The sequence below is a fragment of the Ixodes scapularis genome, unplaced genomic scaffold (assembly GCF_016920785.2).
Source record: "Ixodes scapularis isolate PalLabHiFi unplaced genomic scaffold, ASM1692078v2 PGA_scaffold9__187_contigs__length_104089568, whole genome shotgun sequence".
NCBI classification, from domain to species: domain Eukaryota; kingdom Metazoa; phylum Arthropoda; class Arachnida; order Ixodida; family Ixodidae; genus Ixodes; species Ixodes scapularis.
In genome coordinates, this window is record NW_024609884.1 from 88,778,401 (window position 1) to 88,793,418 (window position 15,018).

General features: G+C 44.1%; 1 protein-coding gene across 4 annotated transcripts in view; it reads left to right on the forward strand.

Annotated features, from left to right (window-relative positions):
- Positions 1–15,018, forward strand: part of LOC8052457 (inositol polyphosphate-5-phosphatase A) — a 50,969-nt gene that overhangs the window by 23,583 nt on the left and 12,368 nt on the right. For 3 of the 4 annotated variants that reach the window (XR_003919894.4, XR_003919895.4, XR_003919896.4), the window contains exons 4-16: positions 2,818–2,905; positions 7,518–7,581; positions 7,664–7,767; positions 8,659–8,775; positions 8,853–8,908; positions 9,048–9,132; positions 9,243–9,338; positions 9,605–9,682; positions 9,747–9,820; positions 11,039–11,150; positions 11,388–11,462; positions 12,955–13,110; positions 13,202–13,314. Coding sequence is in view for 1 of the 4 variants with exons in the window: in XM_029989121.3 (XP_029844981.1) it covers positions 2,818–2,905; positions 7,518–7,581; positions 7,664–7,767; positions 8,659–8,775; positions 8,853–8,908; positions 9,048–9,132; positions 9,243–9,338; positions 9,605–9,682; positions 9,747–9,820; positions 11,039–11,150; positions 11,388–11,462; positions 12,955–12,994 (989 nt within the window). In the remaining 3 variants the exon portion in view is untranslated. The remainder of the gene's footprint in view (positions 1–2,817; positions 2,906–7,517; positions 7,582–7,663; positions 7,768–8,658; positions 8,776–8,852; positions 8,909–9,047; positions 9,133–9,242; positions 9,339–9,604; positions 9,683–9,746; positions 9,821–11,038; positions 11,151–11,387; positions 11,463–12,954; positions 13,111–13,201; positions 13,315–15,018) is intronic. The other variant, XM_029989121.3, reaches the window with a different exon arrangement.

Below are 15,018 nucleotides of genomic sequence, written 5' to 3' on the forward strand. Positions count from 1 at the left end.
AACTTGCATATTTGCCACTGTCTTACGATTATCTAGTTACCGGGATGACTCGTACCCGGATTGTGTTGGAGTCATGGGAAATCGGACAGCGTCGATTGCAAAAGGAACGGAAATTTGATTAGTTATTATAAGAGACTCCAAACATTTGTGTCATAAGAGCCTCACCCAAGGTTTTTTATTCGAGAGCATAATGCCTGACTGGGACTAGAAAAATGGCACTGGAAAACAAAGTTCTTTCAATAGTCTGATGAACTGTCAACGTGATGAATCTCCCTATGACGAAATGCCCTATGTGACAAACTGCCTTGCTATCAATTGACCTCCTACGAATGGTCTTTCGACGAACAGTCCTACAGCTGGTACAACAGTGATGCGATTACTGCGCCATTTCCGCCAAACTACGCCAAAGAGCTTACCCTGCTACGTCCTGCTATATTTAGCCCAAATGTGAGGAATTTGTGCCAACATTGCGCCAAAATTTGATTTAACTTTATTAGATACTGAAACTGATGCCCCACAACACGTCCGGATCGTTATGGTAGGCTTGTGCAAATTTTGAGAACTTTCAATTTTCGCCTCTGCAAATAACTACTATCCTATTTGATCTCTTTATCAGTGTCAAACACTGAAAGTACTCGGAATTTTCGCAATATTTCTTATGTTCATAGTCTACTCTGGCGTGTAAGTTAACTCTGTTGAGTGCGCTTCTCATCGCGATCTTGTGTACTGCAGTGAAGCAGTAACTGCGAGTAAGCATCGCAATTTTGCTTATCTTGCTTCGCCAGAGCGGGACATTAAATGTGCAAGCATTGGGTATATTAAAAAAAGGAATTTTGTAAGTGTTAATGTAACCGCCCTCAGTTGTAATAAAAAAACTTTGAATTGTACTGTGGCTATTTGCGGTACTCTAGCAATATCTTTTTCAAATTCGTTATTTAGCTCGCAAGAAAATTCATATGAGCTGCTCTATTGTTTTTTTTGTTTGAACTCCATTGTTTATTTGTCACCTTTATATATGTTTTATCCATTTGAGGTACAGTCAAGAGAATAAACAAACTATATTAGGTGAAGCACTAGAAGGAATCTTGGGGAATAACTTTTTTTTAAAGATTTGTTTTTAAATCTGGATAAATTTTTTTTATTATTAAATCTGGGTGAAGACTTTTTTTTAAAAATCTGGATAAAGAATTTTTGTTTTATTACAACCTTTAGAATTTAAATGAAACATCAATTTGTGTGCTCAAGATTCTTCTAACATAATTTTAGTGGAATATACAAGTTGGTTTCCATTTTATTTCATACCTAAAATGACTATTCACAGCAGTCCATACTGTCGTTCATCGATCAGCATCTTGTTGTCATGCCCAGAGCCGTAAATGTAGAGAGTTTGGCCATTCGTTGGGAAGTATAGGAGACAAATAAGGAGGCGCCATTGGCCGAAAGCGGGCTGGGCGTGTTCCAGGGCGTCTTCAGAAATTTGAATGTGACCAACCAGAACCCGGAAATAGTACCCTGGCGGTGGTCGCGAGAAACAAACCTGATAACTGCATTGGAGTAACTCTCAATGGCTGAAAATACGGTACACGTGATGTTTCAATCACTTTAATCCAAAATGATGGTGGAAGAGTGCGACTAGCGGAACGATCGACATGATTCGTACGCCAAGCGCCCAGGGCCGGGAATCTGCCGTCCGAACGGTCACACTTTGTCTGCGCAAAACAGAGTTGCGCGGTGCATTCGTTTCTTACATCCTTCTGCATGATCATGATCAAAACAACACGTGCACCCTATTTTCAACCACAAAGAGTTTCTACACTTCACGCTTATGCGCTTATTAAAACCATATACGAACATAGACATTTGATCAGAACTGTTTGCCGCTACCACCGCTAGGGGATTCTTTTCGGCTTCTGGTTGGTCAAGAGAGCATGCCAAGCCCTCTTTCCGACTCTGCCGCACGCCCCGACTCTGCCCGCACCTCCCATTGACCAAACTCTCTACATATACGGCTCTGGTCATGCCTAGTGCTTCCATGTGCAACGAAACAGCTAGTTCTGTGTTTAAGGAAACCGAACCTGCTGTTGCACAGAAGTGGGAAGGCAAAGCATGCACGTTTTTTTAGTTGGATAGGCCAACACACAAATCATTAACAGTGGCATGAATACAAATGAAGGGTGTGCTTGTGCTCCAAAAGTGCTTTTTGCTGCTCTATAATTGAATTTTGGTTGTTCCAAAAGGTGCTACAAAATGACTTGGGTCGATCACATTACGGGTACAAACATGAGGCAATTCGACATAGGCCCGCAAGACTCAGAGATAAGGTCACATGGTTGATTGTTTAGATTGTTAATGGTTGATTGTTAATAATGATATTAGTTTCTAGGCTATTCACAGTTTTGTCCTTTTTCACTTTTTGAAACTGAGTTCCCTGTTTAGTCATGTTGAATGAGTGCATGTATGTGCATTTATCACCACCAAAATGGGCCATTTCTTTTGTGCTGTGTTCCAAACTTGGTTGCTTACCTAAAAAAAGGAATTTGCAAGGTTTTCCTATATTGTTCTTATTTTTCTTTTCCGAGGGGAAATTACGAGCACCTCTTAAAGCTTGATAAAATAAAAAAAAGTATTGCATAAAACGTGAAGAAAATGGCAGATGTTTTTGTTATTGCCTTTGAAACTGACAGGAGAAAAGTGTAGCTCAATGAAGATATGGCAGATTAAAAGCAAACTCTGGTTTCCCAAAGAAGGTTGTCCGACAGAATGGGGATTCTGTGCTGAACAGTGTGCAAATTATGGCATGAAATGGACTCCTTGCAGGGCACTAGTGTCGAGCGAGGAACTGACAAACTACATGGCAGTACGGGTGTTCTTAGATGAGGACTTCTCCTGCATAGAAAAGTTTACGGTGAGCATTGCCAGGACACCTTTTGACTTTGCTGCTAAAGGAATGAGACGCTGCTAGGTGGTTGGGTGGTCCCTCAAATTTCTCGTGAATACCTACTTGCCTTTGTGGGGGAGAAGGAAGCAACGTGGAGCAGGTTTGAAGGTTTCCTCGCAATTTTTGACCCCTCTAGTTCAAGCTTAATCAAATGCAACCCATCAAGTTTTCTAAATATCTGTATTTATTGTACAGGCCATTTTTTTTAAGGCTTTACATTTCTTTTAAAAAAAGCCACGAAAGTTACACTAATATTGTCTGTGCAGGGGGTTGTACGGCCACGGGGACAAAATATAAAGTGATAATTGTCACAGTAAGTCGGTTAATTAACTAAGTTTTCCTTTACTAACTTTTTAATTGTTGGAGATAAAGATATGTTTCCAATCAGAAACTTGCTGAGGGTCATTGAAAACCAGTACTGAATAGGTGAATTTTAGAAATATTTCGGGCATGTGGGAAGAGCGGTGGTTCGACCACTGGTGCAACGGGCGCAAGGCTAGGGGTGCGAGCCCTCGCAGCTTTTTCCTCTTTTTATCATCCACCTTTTCGGACTGCCAGCATTGCACCCGTTGCAGGAGGGGTAACTTGAGTGCACCACGAAACTTACGAAGCTCCCCAAATCTTTTTTAAAATTTACCTTTTTAGTGGTTTTTAAAAACGCTCAACAAATTTCTAGTTTCAACCATGTTTATTTTCACTAGTTAAGAAGTTAATTAACTAATTTTAGTTCATTATCTGACTCATAGTGATAATTAGTCCCCTATATTATGTCTCTCTGGCCATATCACTAACCTGCACAGACCGCATTAGTCTAGCTCTCGCGGCTTTAAAAACACCCTGTATATTCATTTATGATTTATTTATTTATTTATTTCAAATACCCTCAAGGTAATACATTGAAGAGGGGAGTGGACATCAAAATAATAATTACAATGTGCACATGTTAGTTAGAACCCTCTTAAACAAAACAATCGCAGTAATGTTTAGCTATTGAGGCGAGAAGGTGGTTCCAGTCCGGTGATGTTTGGGGAATAAAAGAATATTGAAACAACAAAGTTTTAAAATTCGGCACTCCGACTTTATGACTATGATCAATGCAAGCAGAGATGTAGAATGATGGGATAATTAGTTTACGACGAAGGTCAGCATTTCAATGAAACATTTTATTGGAAAGACACAAACGAAAGATTTTACGGCGATGCATTAGTGATGGCAGGCCCAAAGATGTTTTCATGGCACAAACGCTGGCAGTGCGGTGATAGTTCGACATGATAGAACGGGCTCAACGGTTTTGGATGGATTCAATAAGGGAAATTAGTGAAGAGTGTGATGGGTCCCGCAGAGGCGGCAGCATATTCTAATTTTGGGCGGATTAAAGTTTTATATGGTTAGTTTCAGGGAGGACAGAGTGAGAAAGAAATTTCTTTTAAGGTATCCTAACATACGATTAGCATTGTTAATCACATATTCGACATGAAGTTTCCAAGAAAGGTTAGATGTTATATGAACACCAAGGTATTTGTAATTTGACACTGATGTGAGAGGCTTATTGTTAAGGTGATAAATGTGAGACAGAGATGAACCACGTGATCTCATAGTTTACATTTGTCAGTGTTTAGTTCCATGAGCCACTGGTTACACCATAATGATATCTGGTTAAGGTCCGATTGTAGAAGTAATGTGTCAGATATGTCGGTTATTTTTCTATATATTACGCAATTGTCAGCAAACAGGCAGATGGAAGAAGAGGTGTTCAGTACCAGGTCAATAATGTAAATAAGAAACAGTAGCGGGCCAAGCACGAAGCCCTGTGGAACATATGAATTGACTGGAACAGTGCGAGAATTGGTATTATTAGCAGTGATGAATTCTAGGTGGTAAGTTAAAAAGGCGTGGATCCATGTTAAGTATGCGCGAGTCGATATTAAGTGATCGCAATTTATGAAGTAATAGCTTGTGGGAAACTGTATCAAATGCTTTTGAAAAATATAAAAAGACAAAACAATCAGTTTCATATTGGTCATCAAGAGAGTGATGGAGATCATATGTGAAGGATATTTTCTAAAGCCATGTTGTGAAGTAGTAAAGAAGTCATTGGATTTAAGAAAGTTAACCAACTGCAAGTAAATGACGTGTTCAAAAATTTTGCAGGGTACACTGGTTAAAGAAATTGGGCGATAATTGAGCGGACTATCTTTTACACCAGATTTGTGTAGAGGAACCACCTTCCCAACTAACCAATCGCTCGGGAGTATGCCAAGGTTCAGCAGACTTTAGGCCTCGGCTTAGTGTACGTCAAAAGCGCCGAAACACATGAAGCATTGCACGCACGAAATCACAAGCTAAACTTTATTTGCAGGTGTGAAAGTGCTTAACACAGTGCGCTTTCTCTAAGGGCTCATGAACTTGTGGCTAAGTTTGCACTGTACTCATCAACTTCAGAGCCGTAACCAGGCTGTCTGAATGAAATGTTTGGATATTCTTTGGCTAGGTGTTTGGCATTTTGGGAAGCCCAAAAGTGCGGCCGCGAGGCTCGACGCTGATTGCTTTTGAGTGGGGCGGGAAGAGGCCATTGCAGTAAAAAATCGTTTGTGCCAGGTGGGAATTGAACCCAGAGCATTGAGATTATTAAGCGAGTGTCTATCAGCATGTCATGACACATCTCCTTGATTTGAGGCGCTACTTGGCGGGAAAGCCCTGCGATGCATCTGCTCTGCGTATGGCAGATAGCAATTTGACACACTGTCACATGTTTTTAAAACCCGGGTTAGCGTTGGTATCTCCATTCCAGGAATTGCTATCGAGTGTACATGCCATGCATCAAGCCAGTCACTAAACTAACTGATGAAGAGCGCCGAGAGCGTAGATGCCACATGTTTTATGTGCAACACAATTGCCCAGCAATTTGCTATGCATTTTTTTGTTCTTGTTTCAGTTTCGTTCCTTAGAAAAAAGTTCCGGTTCTGCTCCGGAACAAAAAACGTAATAATCTCTATCATCGCATGCAATTCAGAACTCAAATTAAAGAAGATAGCTAAGTATTTATTTTTATCACAAAGTAGGTCATTAAAAGCTCTAGCAAGTGTACACTGACAGTCGCCGACCAATTTTTCGGACACCGATATTTCGGACTTGTTTGGTATTTTGGACCTAAAGGGGGAACCGTGACCTACCCTATAGAAATAGTGCATAATCACGACCAATGTTTCGTACAGCTTAAAGTCCAAGAGTTTGATTTTTCCGACAAAATCGTTGCGACAGATCAGCGGGAAGCACCACTGGGAAGCCGCCATTTCAGATTCTATGTTGGCTGCACAGATTGGCTTGGTTTGGCAGCGCTTACTGCTAAGTCTTACCGCTAGATGACGCTAGCTACGGCTTTTGTTTCTCTAGCTGCGCGCTATTATCATTATCATTGTTACAATTTTGCTTTGATAATTCGCCATTCTGCAGTCGTGGACTTGCACCTCTCATCTTGTCTCGGTAAATTCTGTTTTTGGACTACGCTGGCTTGGATGTCATGGCCTCATCTGTTCTTCCACCGCCGCAAGGTGTCACTAAGAAGCATGGAAAGTACTCGACCATAACTCTAGAAAAGAAGGCAGCGATCCTCAAGCTAATAGAAAGTGGCCGAACAGAAACGCAGGCGTAACCTGAAACAAGGCGTGCAGGCGTAACCTGAAGCAAGGCACTATTGACAGCTTTTTTTAGCCTGCTTAGACGTAATAAAGGCAAGTTTTTTAATCTGCTGATTTTTCTAACTGCTCCATTATTCGGACGTTCTTTCAGTGCCTGCGAAGTCCGAAAAATCGGTCGGCGACTGTATTGCAACGATAGAAAATTGGGGTCATGGGTTCGATTCCCGTCGGGGCACATTTATAATTTTATTCTTCTCAATTAGAATTTCTTCTCAGTGATGTGTTCTTCTGTACAGACTGTGCTCTAAAGTAAACCCGCCGGCAATATGAAGGTGAACACTTTCCTTGGTTTCTTGCCTGTTTTACGGCTTCCTAAAGCTATATTAACTCTAAACGTCTCAAATGGTACGTGGCTTGGGGGTCTAAACTTTGCGTTCTAGCCATCCTCTGGAACAGAGCTTGTTCCAAAACTTGAAGGAGCGTCAAAATTAAAAATAGGGCTGTTCACCTTCATATCGCTCACAGGTGTACATGTTCGTAATGGTGTCCGTGGCGTCGCACTTTCCTCGGGGATCTTGAACTCACTCTGTGTTAATACTATAGTCCGTTGCAACCTAAGAACGAAGGGCGAGGGTAAGACGGGCCGGGGAGGAGGAAGCAGACGGAACGCTAAAGAGAGAGGGAGGTTTCCCCCTCTCTTCTCCAGCGTTCCGTCTGCTTCCTCCTCCCCGGCCCCACTTACCCCCGCCCTTCGTTCTTAGGTTGCAACAGACTATAGTAGCCTACCTATAGTGTTTTTTGTTTTTTTTTCCACTAACCTGAGTATAGAGGGGGGCCCATTAGCCTCTACAGCCCTTGTGCAAAGCTGCGACGCAGTGTCGCTTTCCAATTACCTTGATGCGCTTTCCCTCAACATGACCCTTGCCTTTATCACATTGCAGGCTTTAGGCAACTTGTACTTTGTTCACCAGTCACTCAAGAACCCCCAAATCTGGGATTTTCAGGGTATGTTGTAATTTGTCCAAGTTGGCTAAGAAACCTGTGGGAATTGACACTGCTATTTTTGTGGTTTTGCCTTCTCCTGCAGAGTGTCGTTTCCTGCCTGTCACGGGGGTGGAGGTGCACTCTGGAAACATAGAGAAAGTGTTGTCCAAAGAAAAAGTTAAATTCCCGCAGGAATTCTTTCCCGAGGTGAGGCGTCTTGCAGTAATTTCTTTCTAATGTGCTCTATAAATTGATCATTCCCCCCCATTGTTGTCAGGTGTGGTTTTTGGCCGAGCAAAGATAAACGCGGGGATTCTCAGACTGGGTTCCTAGAGACACGAGTGTTCCCCGTTGAAGAACTCTGTGCCCAGCACTCCCCATACTCCGTTCAGCCCTAGGCTGACAGCGCAGTGGAAGCTATGTGCTCGTTGAACCAGTCATGCGTTTATCTTCCGCCCATACCCACATGCTAAAAGGAAGGTAGTTGATTGGTCCGGCGAGCACGTAGCTCCCACCGCAGTGTCAACTTAGTGTTGAGCAGAGTATAGTACGGGCATGACTCCGTTAATCCCGAGACTGAAAGGGGTTCCTCGGCTCTGTCAAGGGAAGTGGGAAAGCACTTGCGCATTAGCGGATGTTGTTTCAAGTGCACATTCTATCATTTTTGCAAGTGAGTGGCCTCTTTGAGCCATGCGACAAGTTTGGGGAAATGCACTGAGCTGCTTCAGCTTCACGCAGTGTAGATGCATAAATACTTTATTCTCACATGTTTTGCGGATTGCATTCTTTCTATCGACTGTCAGGGAGCATGGGAATCGAGGAAGTGTCTCGACCTTCATATCTGCCCTAGAAATTATCTGAAAGATGGACAAGTTCCCCTTAATAATTGAAACCATTGATAGCTAAGTGTTTGATGAGACTCATTAGGCATAATACCAGCTGTGTTCAGGAAGAGCTATACTCCTCAATTCGACAGCTCTGGTATTTCTCCACCAAAACAATCGTAGGTTCAGTGCGAAGCTGACTCGACAGGCTCTAGTGGAACTGGGTCACGAGTGAGCATATTGTTAATGGAGCCTCACCCACTTCATCTTACAGTGCAAGTGGTCCAGGAAAGGTTTTATGAGGACAAGGTGGAGCCTGCATGGCACTGTATTTGATCTAATCAATATCCATTTGTTTCACGACGAGTCAAACTTCATAGCAATGGAATCTGTGAGTCTGGACCCAGCGTGGAGCTACCTGTGAGTGCACGGTTGGCACCGTTGAGTTCCTCTTGTTTTTCCTTTCAGTTTCCTTCTTTGTACACGAGAAACAGACAAGGTGCACTCGACTACACTCTGAACAGGTGAGTGGACCGCTCCTTTGCTGTCCCTTGCCCAGTCTATCTGCCTCGTGAAACTCGCAGGAGCCTCGCATACTGCGTTGCTTCTTGACTGTGGTCCAGTCACGTGCGTGACTTGCTTTGGAATTGCATTTGTTTCAAGGATACAAAACGACAAGTATGACAAAGTTCCCTTCTTTATCTTTGGAGACTTCAATTTTAGACTCGACACGCAAGCTGTCGTAGAGGTAACGCTCCTTCGTTCGGTCTTGCATGCCGCCGCCTTTTTCCCCAAAGCTTGCTTCACGCTTCCCGCCTGCCTTCGCACGTGCCCGCTTACGGCCACGGTGTCTTTCAGAAAATTACTCGAAAGGCTCCTCCGGTCCAGGTGAAGAGTGGCAAGAATGGGGACGTTACCAAAGTCTTGTTCAGGGACCCCAAAGATGAGAACCGGGTGAGCGGCGAGTCCTCGGGCACCTCTTTGCATCCCAAACTGCTGAGTTGTCTATTGTCACAAAGAACATTAAATTGGTAGTGAATGGGGAAGGGCTTACGAAAATATGCTGCTATCCTCTGTGCTTTCTTTGACACGTTTGCCAGCCTTGTCACTGAATTTTTTTGATGATACTATTGCAGAAAAAATCGGGGTGTTGTGCAGCACTCATTACACTGCCTACCATAGGTTGACACCTTTGTGTTATTTCTCCTGGCTCTTGCTAGGTCGTTCTCACAGTCGAACGCAAAGTGTTTTCTCTGCAAGACCATGAGGAAGCGTTTTCCAGGAACAATGGCAAATGGGCAAGTGGAGCTTGCTTTCTTTCGTCTCTATGCACTTGACTGAATCCTCTGCTTTCTCTTGCAGCTGCAAGAGCATGATAGAGAGCCGAGCTTATTCAAAGACCGCCTGTTTGAGTTTGACATTGCCTTCCCACCAAGGTAAGGAGTGAGCCAACTACAAAATTGAGCCGTAACCTCTACTATACTCCGTTTCACCTTCCGTCCGAGCACAGCGGACGCTAGGAGCCATCCCAGCCAATGCGGCGTTGAGGGAGTGTCATGCGACCTTGAGCTCCCTGTGTCGCCCCGTCCCACCGGCAGGTCACGCGACTTTCTCCCGGCGCTGGATCGGCTGGGATGGCTCGTGGCGTCCACTGCGCTCGGACTGAAGGTGAAACGGAGTATAGCCTTTCTCGTGGCATTGAGGTAGCTTCGAAACCAAAGCTCAGTATGTTGAATCATTTTCAGTTTGTTTAGGGGAGGACACTGGCTAGAGACTTAACTACTCAAGTGATCAGAATGAAGTTTGCAGGGGAGATTTAACATCAGATGTATGTGTATTGTGCAAACTTTGATCTCTCTAGGACAGTTTGACATACCTGCATAAGAAGATATGTCACTCTTCGTTAAGTAATTTATTATATGCAAATGAAGCTATTAAGCACCATTTTGACTGCTTTAATATAAAGTGGGGGATGTGGGACTTAGGGCTATCTAATTTTTATAAGTCAAATGTAAATATTTCAGGAAGAGTTATTACCTCAGAATATAATATTCATATCTGTCCTATGCAATTTTTGAAAACATAGTTTTTTCTCAATGAGGACTTGAACTTAAAGTAGATAGCCCGATTCCCCAGTAAATTTCATTTAAGTGACATCTTGATTGTGGTAGCACAATACTTTTACTTTCGAACAAAAGATTCCTTCGTTTGAAATTTGCAGCAAAAAGTGGAACTGAGAAAAATGCATTCAAACATTGAACTCCTTTACTTTGTTACTGCCTCGCTATGTGTTGAAAATATTTTATGTTGACGTAAATATTTGGTGTATGGTTATCAGATTTAGTGTAAGGGTGTATAATTAGTTTCTAAAACCGAAAACCTCAAATTTGAAAAACGAAGTTTTTTTATACAAATTTGAAATTTAGGCAAATGTCCTCCCTTAACGCTGTTGACACCTTATCACATAGAAGCCCATTTTAAGTAATGAGTACATCCAGGAATGAATAAGGAACATCCTCGTGGCATAGAAGGGTTTCCGCACAAAGTGTGTGCACAATCGCTTTGGAAAAGGCCTGTCCAAAGTTTTAAAAATGCTGGCCCTATGGAAATAACTGGTGGTTCCACTGAATGCCCCACTGGACTCGCGTGTGCAGCTACCCGTTCAAGGAAGACTGTTCCGGGGCCCACAGCTACATGCACACACGGTGCCCGGCTTGGTGCGACCGAATCCTCCTGAGCAAGGCAGCCAGGGCACTGGTGTACACGGTAAAAGCGCCTCGGGGCCTTGTGCGAAATGACATCTATTCTGCCGCAAAGGCCATGCGACGAGCACCCTCTGGGTGCATCGGGGTGAAAAAAGAACTTTATTGCAAGCTGTCTGCCTCTAACATATGCATTGGTGCCTTTTGCAAACGCTCGTGCCATCGGCAGAGGCAGGTTTAGCCGGGGAAAAGCGGGATCTGCCTTTGGTGGACGACTGGTGCCAATCAAGTGTCGCTGCAGGGCACGGACGAATCTGGGAAGCCCCCCGTGACTTACCAAGTGATGGGCGCTGATGTGTGCATGGGGGACCACAAGGTGAGTGCACCTCACTCACAGTCTCTCGAAATCAAATGGGAGGAAACACCTCAGGCACACGAGCCAAAGAATGTTACGGAATCCCAATTTTCTCAGCTCCTCGGTGCGCCTCAGTACGGCAGTGCCGTTGCACCCGAGTCGCAAAATGTGCCTTTATGGAAAAGCTTGGAAAGTTTTAGTTGTCTAAACCAAACCAGCTGTCATAGGAACGTGTGGCCTCATTGGTATCAGCTAGCTTCACTAAAACGATGGCATGCTCAACTATGTAATGACTTCTCTAGGGGTGGTCGTTTATTTGTAAAACATGAACCTTCTGTAACGAGAGGGCTTGTTTTCTTTTCAATGGCATGTGGTCTGGTATTCCATTTGCCCACATTAGCTGCTGTTTCCTCGATGGTTCAGCTGATAATTATACTTTGCTCTAGAGTAGTGGTTCCCAAATCGGGGTCCGTGAAAGCATTCTAGGGGTCCGCGAAGCCCACCTTCATCAGTCAAGCCCTGATAATAAAAGTTTAGATTGGGAAGAAACTTTCCAATTTTCGGGTGAGTTTTCTCGTGTGTATGTCATTGAGAAAAGTCTTCTTCACACTAGCCCTTAGGTATATTCATTTATTAAATCATTATCATAATTTTTCTCTTGCCCTCACCACGAACGGGATCCTCCATGATCTTTGCTGATTCACAAGGGGTCCGCAAAACATCAACGATTGAGAACCACTGCTCTAGAGTCTAGAGTCAAAAGCTTTCTCTCACCGGATGGTTGCTGATGTCGCAGGATACAGCCCTTTATCGCAGTTATCTCAGTTCAACCTTCTCGCTCGGAGCTTGTTATTTCACACTGTGCCTTAATTGGGTGTAAGGGGACGACTGAAGGTCAACTGGTCTAACTAGAACCCGCAGTTTCGATATTTGTGCAAGTTTGCATGCTTTTAGGTACGTCGCCAGATGTTCCAGACAAAACTAATGGCGAAGCCGGGGGTTTCCAAAACAGTTTTGGGATTCGTGAATGAACTGGAGCTTGCACAGTGAAGGTGGGCCTTCTGGCTCCAAACCACTATCTTCCAGTACACTTACATATCACATTGTGCAATATAAGTAAGGTTTTGGGTTTTCAGAGTTTATTTTTGCTCACATTTGGAGGGTGTTTTTTAGAGTTTATTTTTATCAGAATTTCAGCATTTGTCGGTGTCTAGTCCGTTAAATTTTGCATTTCGCTGAGATTCTAGATTTATTGGAGGTAATTTTTGTAACATTTCCACTTGTTTAAAATTGTTAATAAAAAGAAACAATATCCAGGTGCAAGTGCATTGAATCTATTTGAACTGTGAGCGTTGAAAAAAATCTGGAATCCCAACTTGCATGGCTCTCCAGAAAACACTTGCTTTTGCTCACTGCTGTTGGAGACTGGAAGAGCGGTTAGCACGCTTAGATTGGGACCGCATCCAGCCCCGAAGGGAGGAAGAGCCCACCGACACTGAATTTCCCGTTGCAGCCCGTGGCCCTGTACTTCCGCATGGCCCCCTCGGCTGCAGGTACGTTCCCAGCCAAAGACAAGGCGAGCGCCGGCGGGACGCAGTCGCCGAGGTTGCTTGGCGGCTGCCCCGCGTGCCACCTCCTCTGACTGCGCATGACCCATTGGCTGCATGATGTGAGTGCACTGCCGGGATCCCCCTCACATTGGCTTGCCCTTTTCTTGCCCGGTAACCTTGGTTTCATGCTTTCTTTTTTTTTCCTTCCAGCATTACATTTGCTTTGAGCGTGGTAGTTTGGAGTATTTTTCTTCGTGTCTAGGTGCATGACGCCTCTAGTCAACCGCCCAGTCAGAATAGGTTTGATGTGCCTCTTTGTGTTGGTGAGTTTTTCACTCTTATTCCCTTTTCTTACCCGTTGAATTGTGGATTTGTTGGTGCATACTAGTTGCAGCAGACGCTGATGTGGCATCTTTTGAGTGCATGCACGACGCGTGCTCATTTGTACAAGCACCGGAGCAAAACGTGAATGTGCAAAAGTTAGGTGATACTAGTAGAATTTTTTTTTTTTTTTTTACTTTTGCTTGTGATTTTTGGGTGTATGCACAGGATACTTTTGCACCATCTATTTTATTGGGCTTTGTTCAGCAATGCGCTAACTTGGCGGAATAATGTTCTCTTGACAAGGCTGTTAGCTGCAGTATCCTAATTTTAACTTTCAGGGGTGTCAGTATCTAAAGCATCTACACTCTGCGACACTGTTAGCGTGAACAAGTCGTCACCGGTATTCTCTGTCTTTCTCAGTATTGAAGGACTGTCATCAAAACTACCAAGGTGGTGAAAAGTGCTCAGTTGTGGTCCTAACCTAAGTGGTACATTTTGATGCCTGCCAGTACCCTTTCGAAATAAAATGTAAAAAAGTGCCCAAATAATGTTTGCTCTAACAGTCTCGTGCAGTGTACTATCTTAGTAACAGTTAGAGGGAACACGTGGCATCAAGCACTATCAGAACACCCTAACAACCTGGCGCGCAACTGCACCACATGCGCTTCGCTCGTGCGACGAGAGAAAAGTTTAATTGTGCGCATCATTGGAGTGCCTGCGCATTGTCTGCTGCCCGCGTCCTACTGCAGCTAGTAAAGAGTTTGCCATATCCAAAGGGCGACGAGCTGTAAAATGAAAGCTGCATCAGTGTGCACCTTTGCTGCCCCTTGCTTCAATGTTTATTCGTGCAAATAATGTGTTCTTGACACAGGTAAATGCTCCTCTAAATGGTGGCTGTCTGTATTACGATTGCCTTATGGCCCATGAAACTTGCCTTTCTGGCTGTGAAAGCAGGTGTTCATATTGTTAGGGCAATACGAGAGCTTGCTGCAGTCGAATGATGTGATGACGAGGTTGTGGAATGAGTACCGAATAAGAACAATGCAAACGTCAATTTTAAAGCAAAACTGAATCAAAACACTTAAAGCTGCTGCCTGCACAGTCTAAGTAAATGGTATCCTTGCAATCAACTCGGTAACGGGTCAATTCTCCGTTTACGTCAATGACAGCTGCCATCCTTGATGGCAGCGAGTCGTACAGAGAAGGCACGAAAAATGTGTCTGCCCTGAGGCGTTCCCATTCTGTGAGAACTGCAACCCAGGACACTGGTCTGACGTTGCCGAATGAGCTGGCATCCGCACCGTGAACGCCTTCCTCCGGCCCCACTTGTTCTCAATGGTGTTGTGGTCTGCGCCTCTGTGCCGTGTGTACAGGAGCGAGGATGTCCGAGATAAGACGACTGCAGAGGCAGGGTCCATCACGTTGCAGTAGCGGGTCGGCCTCATGGCGGTTCAGGGGACTGAGGCCGTGTTTGGAGACGGCGACAAATGTCCTCCCAGCGATGCACGTAGGCAGGATCGTTCCTGCAGGAGTGCGTCGATTGTAGTTGTGCACTGTCACACTAGGTGTCCAGCAGTGCGCAAAAATGAGGCACAGAAGATGAGGAGCGAAGACGATCGCAACTAGACAGGTGAGCTCAGAGTATCGAAAAACAAAGAACAATGTAATTAGCATTTACCAAGGAACGGTACCTAGCAAACATA